This window comes from Pan troglodytes, chromosome 20 (assembly GCF_028858775.2).
Source record: "Pan troglodytes isolate AG18354 chromosome 20, NHGRI_mPanTro3-v2.0_pri, whole genome shotgun sequence".
In the NCBI taxonomy this organism is placed as follows: Eukaryota; Metazoa; Chordata; class Mammalia; order Primates; family Hominidae; genus Pan; species Pan troglodytes.
The window spans coordinates 6,828,151-6,846,668 of NC_072418.2; the positions used below are offsets into that span (position 1 = coordinate 6,828,151).

At 55.9% G+C, this 18,518-nt stretch overlaps 1 protein-coding gene across 4 annotated transcripts in view; it reads left to right on the forward strand.

Annotated features, from left to right (window-relative positions):
- HDGFL2 (HDGF like 2) overlaps nt 1-18,518 on the forward strand; it is a 32,335-nt gene that overhangs the window by 12,985 nt on the left and 832 nt on the right. For 3 of the 4 annotated variants that reach the window (XM_016934729.3, XM_016934728.4, XM_063801022.1), the window contains exons 4-15: nt 3,860-4,060; nt 6,717-6,833; nt 6,915-6,986; nt 10,843-11,002; nt 11,122-11,197; nt 11,306-11,615; nt 13,444-13,547; nt 15,105-15,178; nt 15,453-15,523; nt 15,961-16,062; nt 16,640-16,853; nt 18,336-18,462. In XM_016934729.3, the coding sequence (XP_016790218.1) occupies nt 3,860-4,060; nt 6,717-6,833; nt 6,915-6,986; nt 10,843-11,002; nt 11,122-11,197; nt 11,306-11,615; nt 13,444-13,547; nt 15,105-15,178; nt 15,453-15,523; nt 15,961-16,062; nt 16,640-16,853; nt 18,336-18,462 (1,628 nt within the window). The remainder of the gene's footprint in view (nt 1-3,859; nt 4,061-6,716; nt 6,834-6,914; nt 6,987-10,842; nt 11,003-11,121; nt 11,198-11,305; nt 11,616-13,443; nt 13,548-15,104; nt 15,179-15,452; nt 15,524-15,960; nt 16,063-16,639; nt 16,854-18,335; nt 18,463-18,518) is intronic. The other variant, XM_016934730.4, reaches the window with a different exon arrangement.

Genomic DNA, 18,518 nt, shown 5'->3' on the forward strand with positions numbered 1-18,518 from the left:
GTGAGCCACCGTGCCCGGCCAATTTTTTGTATTTTTTAGTAGAGACAGGGTTTCACTGTGTTAGCCAGGATGGTCTCCATCTCCTGAGCTTATGATCCGCCTGCCTTGGCCTCCCAAAGTGCTGGGATTACAGGCGTGAGCCACCGTGCCCGGCCAATTTTTTGTATTTTTTAGTAGAGACAGGGTTTCACTGTGTTAGCCAGGATGGTCTCCATCTCCTGAGCTTATGATCCGCTTGCCTTGGCCTCCCAAAGTGCTGGGATTACAGGCATGAGCCACTGCGCCTGGCCCAGGATATTTTCGACGCTCCACAAAGGAATCCTCTACCTGCTAGGTATCCCCCCAATTCTCTTCTCCCCTGAAGCCTCAGGCAACCATGGATCCATCTTCTATCTCTCTGGATGGGCCTGTCCTGGACATTTCATAGAAATGGAATCACACACTGTGTGGCCTTTTGTGTCTCACTTCTGTCAGCTAAGCGTGGCATCCTCAAGGTTCATCCATGCTGTGGCCTGGGTCAGAGCCTCGTTTCTTTTCATGGCCAAGTCATATTCTATCCTATTGTTATACCACATTTGTTTATCAGTTAACGGACATTTGGGTTTTTTTCAGAGAATGTGGCTTTTAAAAATCTCAGTTTTGGCCAGGCGCGGTGGCTCACACCTGTAATCTCAGCACTTTGGGAGGCCGAGGTGGGTGGATCACGAGGTCAGGAGATTGAGACCGTCCTGGCTAACACAGTGAAACCACGTCTCAACTAAAAAAATACAAAAAAAATTAGCCAGGCGTGGTGGCGGGTGCCTGTAGTCCCAGCTACTTGGGAGGCTGAGGCAGGAGAATGGCGTGAACCCAGCAGGCGGAGCTTGCAGTGAACCGAGATGGCACCACTGCACTCCAGCCTGGGCGACAGAGCGAGACTCCGTCTCAAAAAAAAAAAAAAAAATCTCAATCTCGTGGGGTGCGGTAGCTCACACCTGTAATCCCAGCAACTTGGGAGGCCAAGGTGGGAGGATTGCTTAAGCCCAGGAGTTTGAGACCAGCCTGGGCAACATGGTGAAACCCCAGGTCTACAAAAAAAGAAAAAAACTACAAAAACGTTAGCCAGGTATGGTGGCGCAAACCTGTAGTTTCAGCTGCTCAGGAGGCTGAAGTGGGAGGGTCACCTGAGCCCAGGAAGTTGAGGCTGCAGTGAGTCGTGATTGCGCCACTGCACTCCAGCCTGGGTGACAGAGTAAGACCCCGTCTCAAAAAAAAAAAAAAAAAACAACCACCACGAAAACTCAATCTCTCTCTGTCTTCTTAAAAAAAAGCAGTTATTTAGGAAAGAAGTGACGGGCAATCACTCGGTCAGGTGTTCCACGCTGGCGAGGCTGGCCTGTGTGCTGCTTGGTGCCTGTGCTGGGAGCTGTGGCAGCACAGCTTGAGCTTGTTGTAACTGCGTGGACTTGTCTGTCTCCCCGGTAGACCATGAGCTCCCTGACAGTAGGGACTGCGTTTTAGCTGTATCTATCCCCAGTGCCCAGCACAGAGCTGGGCACATAGCAGGTATCCCATGATGTTTGTTGGAGGACCTAGCAGGTGTCCCATGATCATCACTGAATGAATGAGTAATGGGGCTGAGGCAGGAGAATTGCTTGAACCCGGGAGGCGGAGGTTACGGTGGGCCGAGATCGTGCCATTGCACTCCACCTGGGCAACAAGAGCGAAATTCCATCTCAAAAAAAGAAAAAATCGCAATCTCTGCCAAGCACGGTGGCTCACTCCTGTAATCCCAGCACTTTGGGAGGCTGAGGCGGGTGGATCACGAGGTCAAGAGATTGAGATCATCCTGGTCAACATGGTGAAACCCTGTCTCTACTAAAAATACAAAAAATACACCTGGCGCTCATACATTTTCCTCCCACAAGCATGAGCCACCCACGGCCTAACTCTTCATCCTCCTCTTCACCATCTCCACCTGCTTCTCTGTGCCCCATATGGGTATATGTCAGCTTCTTCTGGTTCCCAAGGGGACCTTCATTGGTGCCATTCCTGCTCTCTGGAACGCCGCTAGCTCCTACCCCTTCCCATGCTTCTGACAACTCCTCTGTAAAAATGTCACATCCTCCGAGGGGCCTCCTCAATCACCCAGTGCTAAACACTCTCCTCTCTCTCTCTTTTTTTTTTGAGACGGAGTCTCGCTCTGTCACCCAGGCAGGAGTGCAGTGGTGTGATCTCGGCTCACTGCAACCTCTGCTTCCTGGGTTCAAGCAATTCTCTGCCTCAGCCTCCCAAGTAGCTGGGATTACAGGCACCCGCCACCACGCCTGGCTAATTTTTTTTGTATTTTTAGTAGAGACAGGGTTTCACCATCTTGGCCAGGCAGGTCTTAAACTCCTGACCTCGTGTTCCACCCACCTTGGCCTCCCAAAGTGCTGGAATGACAGGCGTGAGCCACCGCACCCGGGTTCTCTCTTACAAACAGGGTCTTGTTCTATCACTCAGTCTGGAGTGCAGTGGTGTGATCACAGCTCACTGAAACCTCTGCCTCCTAGGCTCAAGCGATCCTCCTGCCTCAGCCCCTTAAGCAGCTGGGACCGCAGGCCCACACCGCCACACCTTGCTAATATGTGCATCTTTTGTAGAGAGGGGGTTTTGCCATGTTGCCCAGGCTGGTCTTGAACTCCTGGGCTCAAGTGATCCTTCTGCCTTGGCCTCGCAAAGTGCTGGGATTACAGGCGTGAGCCACCAGCCCTACTCCTCTCTGAATCCTTACAACCATACGCCCGTGTTTTCTTCCTGCCTGTCACCACGATTTGGAATTGTCTGTGTTTAAATGGCAATGTTCAGGGTCTCCCGCTAGAAAACCAGCTCCCAGGGGCAAGGGAGATGCCACGGTCACTTCTGTGTTCTTGATGCCCCCGGCCCAGTGCCCGACACTCATGACTGCTCAGCAAACGTTGGCTCAGTGTGTGACCCGGTCACGTGCCTGGCACATAAGAAGCATCAGATAGGTGTTTGTGATTTCTGTGGCTGTCACTGCCTGAGCGGGCATTTTGAGTGTAGGAGAAATAGCAGTGCCTGGATGGTAGAAGCCCAGAGGTCTTGTCCTAGCTTGGCTTCTTCCTCCTGATAATTGAATGACTTAAAAAAAAAAAAAAGGAACCATTTCTTTTCTTTTTTTATTTTTTTGAGACAGAGTCTCACTCTGTTGCCCAGGCTGGAGTGCAGTGGCGTGATCTCGGCTCATTGCAGCCTCCACCTCGTGGGTTCAAGTGATTCTCCTGCCTCGGCCTCCTGAGTAGCTGGGATTACAGGCGCCCACCACCACACCCATCTAATTTTTGTATTTTTAGTAGAGACGGGGTTTTGCCATGTTGGCCAGGCTGCTCTCGAACACCTGACCTCAGGTGATCTGCCTGCTGCAGCCTCCCAAAGTGCTGGGATTATAGGCGTGAGCCTCCACGCCCAGCCAGGGCAACCATTTCTGGACCTCTTGACATGGTCTCGGCACTGTCTTAGGTGCTCCACCTCCCACTTCCATGCTTTCCTGGTCACAGGCCTCTGAGGTCAAAACTGAGCCATCCCCATTGCCCAGAAATGGTCACTGAGGCACAGAGAGGTTGAAGTCATTTGCCCCAGGTTTAACCCTAAAGCCTGTGGCCCGACCCTAGTGCCCACCATACACGAATCCATCTCACTCTCCTGCCTTCGTTCTTCGGCCCTTCTGGGCCTCGGTTTCCCCATTTGTAAAGCCAGGAGACAACACGCCTGACATTCAGGATCCCGCGTGTGGTTGCCGTCCTCTGGGTCACAGTCCTGATCGGGAAATCCACCCATGACTGGTGGTGACGCGCGTTCTCTGCCCCGACTCCCACAGCCGGTGAGCTCCTCCGACAGCGAGGCCCCCGAGGCCAACCCCGCCGGCGGCAGTGACGCTGACGAGGACGATGAGGACCGGGGGGTCATGGCCGTCACAGCGGTAACCGCCACAGCTGCCAGCGACAGGATGGAGAGCGACTCGGACTCAGACAAGAGTAGCGACAACAGTGGCCTGAAGAGGAAGACACCTGCGCTAAAGGTAGGGGAGGTCCAAGGTGGGCTGGCCCTTCATCCCCTTGCCCTGATGTCTCGCCTGGCGGCTTGCTCTCCTGCCCTTTTTTTTTTTTTTTTTTTGAGACAAGGTCTTACTCTGTCGCCCAGGCTGGAGTGCAGTGGCGTGATCTCGACTCGCTGCAACCTCCGCCTCCCAGGTTCAAGCAATTCTTCTGCCTCAGCCTCCCTAGTAGCTGGGATTACAGGCACCTGCCACCGCGCTTGGCTAATTTTTGTATTTTTGTTAGAGACGGGGATTCACCAGGTCCCCAAGTTGGTCTTGAACTCCTGACCTCAGGTGATCTGCCTGCCTCGGTCTCTCAAAGTGCTGGGATTACAGTCTTGAGCCACTGCGCCTGGCCACCTTTCTTTTTTTTTTTTTTTTGAGATGGAGTTCCCTCTGTCACCCAGGCGGGAGTGCAGTGGCACGATCTTGGCTCACTGCACCCTCTGCCACTGGGTTCCAGCAATTATCCTGCCTGAGCCTCCCCAGTAGCTGGCAATGTGGGCACCACCACCATATTTTTTTTTTTTTTGAGACGGAGTCTCATTCTGTTGCCAGGCTGGAGTGCAGTGGCACGATCTCAGCTCACTGCAATCTCCACCTCCTGGGTTCAAGCGATTCCCCTGCTTCAGCCTCCGAAGTAGCTGAGATTACAGGCATCCACCACCATGCCCGGCTAATTTTTCGTATTTTAGTAGAGACAGGGTTTCACCATGTTGGCCAGGCTGGTCTTGATCTCCTGACCTCATGATCCGCCTGCTTCGGCCTCCCAAAGTGCTGGGATTACAGGCGTTAGCCATGGTGCCTGGCCTGGTGCCTTTCTTTAATATAATTGTTTTTCAGTATGCATTAAAAAAAATTGAGTGATAGTCTATACACCATGAGATTCATCCTTCCTGAATATACACCTCAGTGGTTTTTAGTGTGTTCACGGAATTGTGCAACCATTACCATTATTCCAGGAGATTTCCGTCACCCCAAAAAGAAACCTGGTCCCCATCAGCTGATCCTCCGCATCCCCTCCTCTGGCCCCTGGCACCCACACATCCCCTTCCTGCCTCTGTGGAGGGGCCTGTCCTGGGCATTTCATAGAAATGGGGTCACACACTGCATAGCCTTTGTGTCCGCCTTCCTTCACCAAGGGTGGACGTCCTCAGGGTGCATCCGCACTGCAGCCCGGGTCAGCTCCATTCGTTTCATTTATTTATTTATTTTGAGACGGAGTCTAGTTCTGTCGCCCAGGCTGGAGTACAATGGCATGATCTCTGCTCACTGCATCCTCCACCTCCCGGCTTCAAGCAATTCTTTTGCCTCCGCCTCCTGAGTAGCTGGGATTACAGGGGCCTGCTACCACGTCCGGCTAATTTTGTGTTTTTAGTAGAGACGGGGTTTCTCCATGTTGGCCAGGCTGCTGTCGAACTCCTGTCAGCCCGCCTCGGCCTCCCAGAGTGCTGGGATGACAGGCGTGAGCCACCGTGCCTGGCTGCCTCCCTTCCTTTTCCTGGCCGGGTCAGATTCCGGTGTGTGGAGGGAACACGGTGTGTTGATCCACATGTCGCTGGCCATTTGGGTTGTTTCCACTTTTGGGCCATTCCAGATCAGGCTGCCGTGAACGTTTCTGTACAGGGTTTTGTGCAGATGTGTGTGTTCCATTCTCCTGGGTATATTCTCTGTCCTGCCTTTTGACCATTTCTCACTATTTGGGTGTAGAAACAAAGGACCAGATTCTAGCAGCAAATTCTTTTGATAGAGTCACGTGTACTTTGTATTATTTTCTGATTCTAAAATGATAAACCATATTTATAGTAGATAACTTGGAAAATGCAAAGAACAGAGAGAATTTAGAAAAAATACCTGTAGTATATGAGGGGTTTCTGAGCCAAGGAAGGATTATTTCTTTTTTTTCTCTCTTTTTTTTTTGGTGGGTGGGGGATGGAGTTTCACTCTTGTCACCCAGGCTGGAGTGTGATGGCGCGATCTCGGCTCACCGCAACCTCTGCCTCCCAGGTTCAAGCGATTATCCTGCCTCGGCCTCCTGTGTAGCTGGGATTACAGGCATACGCCACCACACCCAGCTAATTTTGTTTTTCAGTAGAGATGGGGTTTCTCCATGTTGGTCAGGCTGGTCTCAAACTCCCGACCTCAGGTGATCTGCTCGCCTCAGCCTCCCAAAGTGCTGGGATTACAGGTGTGAGCCACCGTGCCTGGCCAAAATTAGCCATTTTTAAGTGCCCCGTTCAGCAGCATTAAGCACATTCACGTGGTTGTGCAACCATCACCACCATCATCTCCAGAACTTTCTCGTCTTCCCAAGCTGAAATGCTGTCCCATGAAACACTCACTCCCACCACCCCCCCACCGACAGCCCTGGTGCCCCTCATCCTACTTTCTGTCTCTGTGAGTCTGATGGCCCTAGGGACCTCCTATAAGAGTTTGTCTTTTTGTGACTGGCTTCTTTCACCAAGCATAATGTCCTCAAGGTTCAAGATCCCTGGTTTGATCAGGTTCTCAGAGGGTTCCTGGCCCGCCAGAGAGGTTCCAGAGCTCAGCTCTCGTGGGTGGTGGGCAGTCAGCTGGGGGCTTCCTGCCAGGAGCCCGGCCTTCCCATCACTGAGCATTCAGGCCGTTCCCCTTTCAGATGTCGGTCTCGAAACGAGCCCGAAAGGCCTCCAGCGACCTAGATCAGGCCAGCGTGTCCCCATCCGAAGAGGAGAACTCGGAAAGCTCATCTGAGTCGGAGAAGACCAGCGACCAGGTGGGCCGGTGGCTCCTTGGGATGGCAGGGAAGCGTGGTGGCTGCCAGTGGGCCCCAGTTCAGCTCACTTCTCTCCCCCAGGACTTCACACCTGAGAAGAAAGCAGCGGTCCGGGCGCCACGGAGGGGCCCCCTGGGGGGACGGAAAAAAAAGGTAGCGTGCACTTGACTTTGTTTCCCATGCCCACTCGTGGGGCACCTCTGCGGTCTCCAGTGCTGTCCCCAGGGCAGGGGCGGGCCATTTCTGGAGGGGGTGGGACACGGACTGCAGGGTACCTGAGGGGACCGCCTCTGCCCTGAGCGTGGCACCTCGTTATGGCTGCACTGCCTCCAGGAGCCCACCATCTGGTTTGGAAAGGGGCATTCTGGGATGCTGGCATCAGAAGGGAGGGAAGCAGTCCTGACGCGCCTGCATGAGAGTGAGAGAGCGAGAAAGCGAGAGCGCAACAGGGAGACAGAAGAGAGGAGAGAGGTGTGTGCCAGTGTGTATATGAGCGGATTGTGTGTGTTCTGTCTCTGTGCACGTGTGTCCACGTGCGTGTGTGTGTCTACTTGTGTGTATGCATGTTTGTGACCATGTATGTCTGTATGTGTGCAGTGTGTGTGTAGATTGTGCATGTGTGATGTGTGTGTCGTGTGTGCACATGTGCCTGTGTGTGTGTTTCTGGTGCCTGTGTCCCTGTGCCTGTATGCCTGTGTGTGTGTGCTGTACCTCTCCTCTGTGTCTATGTGTTGTGCCTCTGTGTTCCCATGTGAGTATATGTGGTGCCTGTGTGTGTGCCTGTGTGTCCCTGTGTGCATACTGTGTTCATGTATCTATGTGTCTGTGTTTGTGTGTCTCTGTGTGTGTGTGTTGCATTATGTTTTGCTGTATGCATATAGTGTTTGTATCTGTGTGATGTCTGTGTTGTGTGTGTTTGTGTGTCTGGTGTGTACGTGTGTATGGTTTGTGTGGTATGTGTGTTGTCTGTGTGTTATCTGTGTATGGTGTGTTTTGTGTGTGTTGTCTGTGTGGTGTGTGTCTGGTATGTGTGTTGTCTGTGGTGTGTGGTATGTGTGTTGTCTGTGTGTGGTGTGTGGTATGTGTGTGGTGTGGTATGTGTGTTGTCGGGTGTTTGTGTGTCTGGTGTGTCTGTGTCTATGGTGTGTCTGGTGTGTGTGTTGTCTGGTCTGTGTGTCTGGTGTGTGTGTTATCTGTGTGGTGTGTGATATGTGTGTCTTTGTGGTGTGTGTGTGGTCTGTGTTGTGTTATCTGTGTGTGTGGTATGTGTTGCCTGTGTGTCTTTGCTGTGTGTGTTGTCTGGTGTGTGTGTGTGTGTGGTTTGTGTTGTGTGTGTGTTGTCTGTGTTGTATGGTATGTGTGTTGTCTGTGTGGTGTGTGTGTGGTCTGTGTTGTGTTATCTGTGTGTGTGGTATGTGTTGCCTGTGTGTCTTTGCTGTGTGTGTTGTCTGGTGTGTGTGTGTGTGGTTTGTGTTGTGTGTGTGTTGTCTGTGTTGTATGGTATGTGTGTTGTCTGTGTGGTGTGTGTATGGTATGTGTGTTATCTGTGTGTATGGTATATGTTATCTGTGTGTGTGGTGTGTGTGTATGGTATGTGTGTTATCTGTGTGTGTGTGGTGTGTGTTGTCTGGTGTGTGTCTGGTGTGTGTTATCTGTGTGTGTGGTATGTGTGTTATCTGTGTGTGTGGTGTGTATGTTGTCTGTGTTGTTTGTGTAGTGTGTGGTGTGTGTGTTGTGTGCGTTGTCTATGTATGGTGTATGTGTGTTGTGTGTGTGGTGTGTGTGTGCTGTCTGGTATATGTGTGGTCTTTGTGTGTGTGTGGTGTCTGTGTGGTGTGTTTGTATGGTATGTGTTATCTGTGTGTGTGGTGTGTATGTTTGTGTGTTGTTTGTGTAATGTGTGTAGTGTGTGGTGTGCGTGTTGTCTGTGTATGGTGTGTGTGTGTTGTCTGTGTGTGTGGTGTGTGTGTGCTGTGTGTCTGGTATATGTGTGGTCTGTGTGTGTGTGGTGTCTGTGGTGTGTGTGTATGGTATGTGTTATCTGTGTGTGTGGTGTGTTGTCTGTGGTGTCTGTGTGGTGTCTGATGTGTTTGTGTGTGTGGTGTCTGGTGTGTATGTGTGGTATGTGTGTTATCTGTGTGTGGTCTTTGTCTGTGTGGTGTGTGTGTTGTATGTACGGTGTGTGTGGTGTGTGTGGCGTGTGTTATGTGTATGGTGTGTATGTTATCTGTGTGTGTTTTTTGTGTATCTGTGTGTGTAGTGTATCTGTGTAGTGTGTTATCTGTGTGTGCGGTGTGTATGGTGTGTGTTATCTGTATCTGTGTTGTGTGTGGTATGTGTGGTGTCTGTGGTGTGTGTGTTATCTGTGTGGTGCGTGTGTTGTCTGTTGTCTGTGTGGTGTGTGTTGTCTGTGTGGTGTGTGGTGTCTGGTGTGTGTGGTGTGTGTGTTGTCTGTGTGGTGTCTGTGTGGTGTATCTGGTGTGCATGTGTTGTATGTATGGTATGCGTGTTATCTGTGGTGTGTGTGTTATCTGTGTGTATCTGTGTATCTGTTGTGTGTGGTATGTGTGTTGTCTGTGTGTGGTGTATCTGTGTGTGGTGTGTGTGTGGTGTTGTCTGTGATGTGTGTGTTGTCTGTGTCTGTGGTGTCTGTGTTGGATGTGGTGTGTATGTGTTGTGTGTATGTTGTCTGGTGTGTGTGTGGTGTGTGTGTGGTGTGTATGTGTGGTGTGTTGTCTGGTGTGTGTGTGGTGTGTTAACTGTGTGTGTGGTGTGTGTGTTACCTGTGTGGTGTCTGTGTGGTGTGTGTGTATGGTATGTGTGTTATCTGTGTGTGGTGTGTTGTCTGTGTGTTGTCTGTGTGTGGTGTGCGTGTTGTCTGTGTGGTGTGTGTGTTCTCTGTGGGGCATGTGTGGTGTGTGTGTTGTCTGTGTGTGATGTGTGTAGTGTGGGGGGTGTGTAGTGTGTATCTATGTGTGTGTGGTGTCTGTGGTGTCTGTTGTGTGTGTAGTGTGTGTTATCTGTATAGACAATAGTCTGTGTGTGGTGTGTATCTGTGTGGTGTGTGTGTTGTCTGTGTGTGTGGTGTGTGTGGTGTGTGGTGTGTATCTGTGTGTGGTGTGTGTCTGTGTGTGTGTTGTCTGTGTGTGTGGTGTGTGTGGTGTCTGTGTGTAGTGTGGTATCTGTGTGTGTGTGTCATCTGTGTGGTGTGTGTGTTGTCTGTGTGTGTGGTGTGGTGTGTGTTATCTGTGTGTGGTGTGTGTGGTGTCTGTAGTGTGTGGTGTCTGTGTGTGTGTAGTGTCTGTGTGGTGTGTGTGTTGTCTGTGTCTGCAGTGTGTGTGGTGTTTGTGTTATCTGTGTGTGGTGTGTGGTATCTGTGGTGTGTGTGTCTGTGTGTGGTGTCTGTGGTGTGTGTTGTCTGTGTGTGGTGTGTGTGTGGTGTGTGTGTTGTCTGTGCGGTGTGTGTGGTGTGGTGTGTTATCTGTGTGTGTGTGTGGTGTGTGGTATCTGTGTGGTGTGTTGTCTGTGTGGTGTGTGTGTTATCTGTGTGTGTGGTGTGTGTGTGGTGTGTGGTGTGTGTGTTGTCTGTGTGTGTGTGGTGTCTGTGTGGTGTGTGTGTGGTGTCTGTGTGTGGCGTGTGTGTTTGGCAGGATACTCGGGTGGAGGCGGTAGAGCACGGCAGCTTGTCTGATGTGGCCTCCGCACAAGATTTTGCATAAAGAAAAGATGTTCCCACTGGGAACCCCGGGCTTCTGATGTACCCAGTTCACTGCGGAAGATGAGGTGAAGGGCCAGCAGCTGCCCAGCGTGCCCAGGGCCGCCTGGGATCCCGGTTTTCACTTGGGGTGGAGGTGGGTTTTGTGGGTGGGAGGGGATTCGGAGCCGGGCCCTGAGCCGAGGCCCGCAGAGCCTGGCGGCTGCAGGGGTGCGGGAGCCTCCTCTGGCCTGGTGCGCCCCGCTTCTCACGGTGGGGCTCCTGATGCTCACGCCTGTCCCTGCTTCTCCCCAGAAGGCGCCGTCAGCCTCCGACTCCGACTCCAGGGCCGATTCGGACGGGGCCAAGCCTGAGCCGGTGGCCATGGCGCGGTCGGCGTCCTCCTCCTCCTCTTCCTCCTCCTCGTCCGACTCCGATGTGTCTGTGAAGAAGCCTCCGAGGAGCAGGAAGCCAGGTAGGGCCCTCGCGCCCGCACATCTCTTGGCCTGGTCCCTGCTGGGGCGCTCCCAGGCAGTCCCCTGGTCACCTTGGAGCCCTGGAAAGGAAGGTCACCCCCTCCTCCTCTTCCTGTAGCGGAGAAGCCTCCCCCGAAGCCGCGAGGGCGGAAACCGAAGCCTGAACGGCCTCCGTCCAGCTCCAGCAGTGACAGGTGGGTGCTGGGGCTGGGGTCCCCTCTGGCGGCTCCTCCATCGGCTGAGGGGCAGGGCGGGCTCCCGAGGGAGGAACGGAGGTCCCCAACCGCCCCCTCCGCCTCCAGTGACAGCGACGAGGTGGACCGCATCAGTGAGTGGAAGCGGCGGGACGAGGCGCGGAGGCGCGAGCTGGAGGCCCGGCGGCGGCGAGAGCAGGAGGAGGAGCTGCGGCGCCTGCGGGAGCAGGAGAAGGAGGAGAAGGAGCGGAGGCGCGAGCGGGCCGACCGCGGGGAGGCTGAGCGGGGCAGCGGCGGCAGCAGCGGGGACGAGTTCAGGGAGGACGATGAGCCCGTCAAGAAGCGGGGACGCAAGGGCCGGGGCCGGGGTCCCCCGTCCTCCTCTGACTCCGAGCCCGAGGCCGAGCTGGAGAGAGAGGTGAGCCGGGAGGGCGCCGGGAGTCCCTGCCTTCACTCCACACGTTTATGGAGCATCTACTAGGTAGGAGGCAGTATCCCAGGTTCCGGGACACATCAGGAAAGCAGTGCGTGGGCCCAGAAACTCCTGCCCTGGAGGAGGGGACATTCATGGGAGGGAGGGGGCCGGGCTTGGTGGCTCACGCCTGTTATCCCAGCACTTTGGGCAGCTGAGGTGGGACGATTACTTGAGTCCAGCTCGAGACCAGCCTGGGCAAGATAGAGAGACCCCGTCTCTATAAAAACCTTAAAAAATTAGCTGGGCGTGGTGGTGTGCGCCTGTATAGTCCCGGCTGCTCAGGAGGCTGAGGCAGGAGGATTGCTTGAGCCCAGGAGTTGGAGGCTGCAGTGAGCTGTCATCAATCCACTGCACTCCAGCCTGGGCCACACAGCAAGACCCTGTCTCAAAACAAAACAAGGGAGGGAGGAGCTGTACAGATGACATGAGGGTAGTGCATGCTGTCTGGAGTTTTCGGTGCTAAGGAGAAGGGTCAAGTGGGGTAGGGGGTTTCTGTTTTAAATAGAGTAGACCCTGAAGGTGTGAGTAGACTCCAAAGGCTTGCGTTTGGGTTTAAGTAAAAGGCTCGGAATGGGCTGGGCGCGGTGGCTCACGCCTGTAATCCCAGCACCCTGGGAGGCCAAGGCGGGCGGATCACGAGGTGAGGAGATCAAGACCAGCCTGGCTAACACGGTGAAACCCTGTCTCTACTAAAAATACAAAAAAATTAGCCAGGCGTTGTGGCAGGCGCCTGTAGTCCCAGCTACTCAGGAGGCTGAGGCAGGAGAATGGCGTGAACCTGGGAGGCAGAGGTTGCAGCGAGCCAAGATTGTGCCACTGCACTCCAGCCTGGGCCAGAGCGAGACTCCATCTCAAAAAAAAAAAAAAAAAAAAAAAAAAAATAGGCTCCGAATGAAGGGAGGGGATCTATGAAGACTCCTGGGAGGGGATACATTCTAGGCAGGAGAAGCAGCTCACACACAGGCCCAGAGGACTGCGCCTGGCGTGCTGGAGGAACAGCGAGGTGGCCTCTGCGGCTGGAGCGGAGGGAGGAGGGGAGAGAGGGAAAAGGAGGGCGGTGGGGAACCGACAGAGCAGGCCGGGTAGGGCCATGTGGGCTGCAGGGAGGATTTGGGCTTTGACCCTGAGGGAGGTGGGAGCCATGGAGGGCACTGGACAGGGTAGGGACAGGCCCTCACTCGGGTGCTCTCGGGTGCCCTCAGGCTGCCATGGGGTGCAGCTTGCAGGTGAGTGTGGGAGCAGGTAGGAGGCCTCCTAGGGTGGTGACTGTCAGGACTCTCCTCTACCACGTGTGGTGCTGCGGGCCCTGTCATGCCCTCTACCCTTGTGGAGATTCAGGAAATGTGGCCTGAATCCAGAGTCTCACCTAGACTGAGTGCCTGGGGCCCACGTGCTGGTGCCCCTCAGCCAGGCCTGCCTTCTTTGGGGAAAGCACGAACAGCGCCGTGTTCTCTCTGTCACTCCCTTCATCACAGAAAGGGCACCGAGCTCCTGGTGCAGGAGGCGTTTCAGCCACAGCCCAGGACTGCTGGGCAGGAGGAGTGAAGGGGGCTGTTCCTCCGCTGGATGGGGCCTGGGCTCCAAGAACCCCACGATCCACTCAGGACCAGACACTGGGTCCTCCCTCCTCTCCCATCCTGCCCCAGCACCTTCAAACAGTGTGGAGGGCGGCAGAGAGGGTCGAGCTGCATCTCCTGGTAGTGGGATGGGCTAGGGGTCTGGGTAATCCCCTCTTCCCACTGCTCCAGTGTGCCCTTCCTGACTGCTATAGGCCAAGAAATCAGCGAAGAAGCTGCAGTCCTCAAGCACAGAGCCCGCCAGGAAACCTGGCCAGAAGGAGAAGAGAGCGCGGCCCGAGGAGAAGCAGCAAGCCAAGTGAGCCCTGCTCTGCCCCTCCACACCCTGGGGGCCCCGCACCCCGCATCACCCCACAACCCTCACCCCTCACAGGGGCAGCCCCACCTCTGAGTTCAGCCTTGGAGCTGGACCCGGTTGAAGTTCCTGGTCCTCGGGTTGTGTGGGCTGCGTAGGAATCGCTGCTGCGGGAGTGGGATCTTTGCCCAGCCCAGGGGTCTCCTCCAGGGTGATCCCGCCTCCAGAGACACTGGGCCACGTCCGGGGACATCTGTGGTTGTCATGACTGGGGGGTGCTCCTGGCATGGAGCGGGTGGAGGCTGGGGACGCTGCTGAGCGCCCTGTAGTGCCCAGGATGACCCATCCCAGAGAACAGTCCATCCCCAATGTCCACAAGCAGAGGAGGAGGGAGAAACTGCACCCCGGCCTAGGGGTTTGCATCTTGGTCCCCGTGTGATGGGCAGACAGAGCCTGTCTCCCAGCTCACTTTTTTTTTTTTTTTTTTTTTTTTGAGATGGAGTCTTGTTCTCGCTCTTTTGCACAGGCTGGAGTGCAGTGGCGCGATCTCAGCTCACTGCAACCTCCGCCTCCCGGGTTCAAGCGATTCTCCTGCCTCAGGCCTCCCGAGTAGCTGGGATTACAGGCACCCGCCACCACGCCCGGCTAATTTTTGTTGCTTTAGTAGACACGGGGTTTCACCTTGTTGGCCAGGCTGGTCTCGATCTCCTGACTCTGTGATCTGCCCACCTTGGCCTCCCAAAGTGCTGGGATTACAAGTGTGAGCCACCGTGCCTGGCTGCAGCCCACGTTTTTTTGTTTTTGTTTTTGTTTTTGTTTTTTGAGACAGAGTCTTGGGCTTGCTCTGTGGCCCAGGCTGGAGTGCAGTGGCGCCATCTCAGCTCACTGCAACCTCTGCCTCCTGGGTTCAAGCGATTCTCCTAGCTCAGCCTCCAAAGTAGCTGGGACTACAGGTGTGTGCCACCACGCCCGGCTAATTTTTTGTATTTTTAGTAGAGACGGGGTTTCACCGTGTTGGCCAGGATGGTCTCTATCTCCTGATCTCATGATCCCCCTGCCTCGGCCTCCCAAAGTGCTGGGATTACAGGCGTGAGCCACCGTGCTTGGTCCCCCAGCCCACTTTCTAAATGGCCTTGAGTGGGCAAACCTGCCCATGAGAATTCCGCAGGCCGGTATGGCAGTGGCGGGGTACAGAGCAGCACATGGCACCGAGCCTCAGCAATGGGCCTCTCTCCTGCACGCGTGTCACCCTTGAGGGCCTTTTCCTAGCTCGCTGACTCTGGTAGACAAAGCCAGCCCTTGGCCATGTGAACGAGGAAAAGAATCCTGGGATTTCATGAGAACTCGGGAAAAGGCTTGTATCTGGGCAGCTCGAGCCTGTGGCTGCCCTGGTCTGCCCTAGGCCTAGGCTGTGGCAGGGCCTCCCGTTTCCCAGCTTAGCTCCCAGGGCCTCCCAAAGGTTTCCTTTGCAGTGGGTTTGGGTCCACCCCCTCAGGCGCCAGCCCCTCAGTGGCAGAGTGCCGGTGACGGGGCCCGACTGAGGGGAGCACTTCTCCACAGGCCCGTGAAGGTGGAGCGGACCCGGAAGCGGTCCGAGGGCTTCTCGATGGACAGGAAGGTAGAGAAGAAGAAAGGTGAGGCCTGGCTGCCCAGCACTGCCCACACTGAGTTCGCCGAGGGGAACGGGGACAGCCGTGGCATGGCCGGCCTGTCCCGCCTGTCCCTAGAGAGGGTGCTCAGCACATCCCCGGCCGGCCTGGCCGGTGGTGCCTCCAGGGGTGGGGGCTGAGCCTGCAGACCTGGGGCCCCCATGACAACTCCTCCAGAGGCTCTGAGGCTCCTGCCCTTGAGCAGCTGGCCCCCTGTGGCCCTGCCTGGGCCCACACGGTGCTCTCTCTCCTGGCCCAGAGCCCTCCGTGGAGGAGAAGCTGCAGAAGCTGCACAGTGAGATCAAGTTTGCCCTAAAGGTCGACAGCCCGGTAAGACCCTCAGGGCCTGTGAGCCAAGCAGTCCCCGCTGCCACCTCCCTGCCGGGCTCCCTTAGACGTCTTGGGAAACTGAGGCAAAGCCGGGGTCCTGCAGGTGGGTGGGCCAGTAGTCTGTTCCGGTTGCTAGTGAGCGCATGGGGTCTCCTGGCCAAGGGCCCTGGGGGAGCTGGTCCTGACATGCAGCACCCAGCTTTCCCGGCAGGTGGTGTGTGGAGGCCCCCAGGACCAACCCCCACGTACCTGGGACCCCAAGTATCTGGCTATCCCTGGAGTTCCCCGTCAACTGGACGGGGGCTGGGGGGAGCTGTTCTGCAGATTCAGCTCCCCTCAAGGAGAGCCCAGGATGTCTTCCTCCACCCATCGGGGCCCTGGGACCCCTGGGGATCCCTCGGCCAGGCCGTCTCCCTCACTCCCACCCCACCCTACAGGACGTGAAGAGGTGCCTGAATGCCCTAGAGGAGCTGGGAACCCTGCAGGTGACCTCTCAGATCCTCCAGAAGAACACAGACGTGGTGGCCACCTTGAAGAAGGTATGGCGGGGGAATCAGAGACGCAGGGTGCAGTCGGGGGAGCTGGGAGCAGGTGCCTGCCCGGGAGCCCAGGCCCCCAGCAGGTTCCTGTCGGGACAGCCCTGGGTCAGCGAGGAGGCCGTGGGCTGCTGGGTAGAAATGCCTGGTGCTTGCCAGGCGTGGTGGCTCACGCCTGTAATCCCAGCACTTTGGGAGGCCGAGGCGGGCAGATCACGAGGTCAGGAGATCAAGACCATCCTGACGAACATGGTGAAACCCCATCTCTACTAAAGATACAAAAATTAGCCAGGCGTGGTGGCGCACGCCTGTAATCCCAGCTACTCAGGAGGCTGAGGCAGGAGAATTGCTTGAAGCTGGGAGGCAGAGGTTGCAGTGAGCCGAGATCGCACCACTGCACTCTAGCCTGGGTGACAGAGCGAGACTCTGTCTCAAAAAAAAAAAAAAAGAAATGCCTGCTGCACAGAGCTGTGCTCCCGGGAGGGGCTGCGGGAGGGGCGCATTGCTGGGGCGGGGGGTTCAGAGCCGGGGCTAGGGCCGCTGCACTTGGGTGAGCCAGGCCTCTTCTCTTGGTGGCCAGATTCGCCGTTACAAAGCGAACAAGGACGTAATGGAGAAGGCGGCAGAAGTTTATACCCGGCTCAAGTCGCGGGTCCTCGGCCCAAAGATCGAGGCGGTGCAGAAAGCGAACAAGGCTGGGATGGAGAAGGAGAAGGCCGAGGAGAAGCTGGCCGGGGAGGAGCTGGCCGGGGAGGAGGCCCCCCAGGAGAAGGCGGAGGACAAGCCCAGCACCGGTGAGGGGCGGGTGGGGTGGGCCCTGAACCTCAGTCTCCTCAGCTGAAGAAACAGATGCTTTGCAGAACATTCCAGAAGGGGAGCACAGCTCTACTCTCTGCCCCAAACCCGCCAGAGTGTCATGTCCTGTTGGGGTCTCCGTGCAGACCCGGCTTTAATCCCTGGGGCAGCCAGTGAGGGGCATTCAGGTCCTACCGTGTGCCAGGCAGCCAGCATGCAGGCAACTTGGGGCTCACGCCAGAGGGGTGACGGGGACAGTGCATGACAGCACACGCCTCCACCGTCTCCAACCCTGGGATGCCCAGAGAGCGGGTGGCTCTGTGCAGCGGCGGCAAAGAGTGGGGCATTGTTCAGAGAGGCAGTCGGTGGAGGCTCGGGGGCGAAGGCCTCAGGTGCCCTTGCTTGCCTGGTGGGCCGACAGGAGATGGGGTGTGACCCTCGGGGCTGCTGGCTGTGGGGCTACTGGGCTGACATGGCCCCATTACGGGTGCTCAGAGCAGCCCTTTGGAGATGGAATGGGCGAGCTTGGGATGGGGCTTTGCGGCCCAGGGGGCAGCCGAAGGCTAGTGTCTTTTTTTTCTTTTTTCTTTTTTTTCTGAGATGGGGTCTCGCTCTGTCCCCCAGGCTGGAGTGCAGTGGTACAATCACAGCTCACTGCAACCTTGACTTCCTGGGCGCAAGCCATCCTCCACCTCAGCCTCCTGAGGAGCTGGGATTGTACGCCTACACCACTACGCCCTGCTAATTTTTTTTTTTTTTTTTTTTTTTTGAGACGGAGTCTTGCTCTGTCCCCCAGGCTGGAGTGCAGTAGCGTGATCTTGGCTCACTGCAAGCTCCGCCTCCTGGGTTCACGCCATTCTCCTGCCTCAGCCTCCCGAGGAGCTGGGACTACAGGCACCCAACACCACGCCTGGCTAATATTTTGTATTTTTTAGTAGAGATGGGGTTTCACCGTGTTATCCAGGATGGTCTCAATCTCTGGACCTCATGATCCGCCCTCCTCGGCCTCCCAAAGTGCTGGGATTACAGGCGTGAGCCACTGCGCCCGGCCAGGACGTGCTAATTTTTGTATTTTTTGTAGAGACAGGGTTGCTGGCATGTTGCTCAGGCTGGTCTTGAACTCCTGGGCTCAAGTGAGCCTCACGTCTCGGCCTCCCACGTGCTGGGATTGTGAGCCCCCGTGCCCGACCTCGTCTTCCTTTGTCTTTCCCAGGCTGCTGTGGGCTTTTCTCAGGGCTGCCCATGTTCCCTCATTTCCTGGGCCCCCAGTTCTGCAGACCAGTGTGGCTCGGGCTGGGGCTGGCTGCAGCATCCCATGTCAGGAGCTTGCAGACTGGACAGCAGGTGCCGGGGTCCAGGTGGATGGGCATGTGTCACCCATGGCGCTCAGCTTGGCCCCTGGTCCAGTCCTTGACAGGGAAGGGTTCTGGGGTTCCCAGCTGGAGCCCAGCAGTGTCCTGTGACCCCTCTGTCCCACCCAGATCTCTCAGCCCCAGTGAATGGCGAGGCCACATCGCAGAAGGGGGAGAGCACAGAGGACAAGGAGCACGAGGAGGGTCGGGACTCGGAGGAGGGGCCAAGGTGTGGCTCCTCTGAAGACCTGCACGAGTGAGTGTCCCGGGCCGTGGGGTTTGGACTCCTGAGCGGCAGCGGTGTGATGCGCA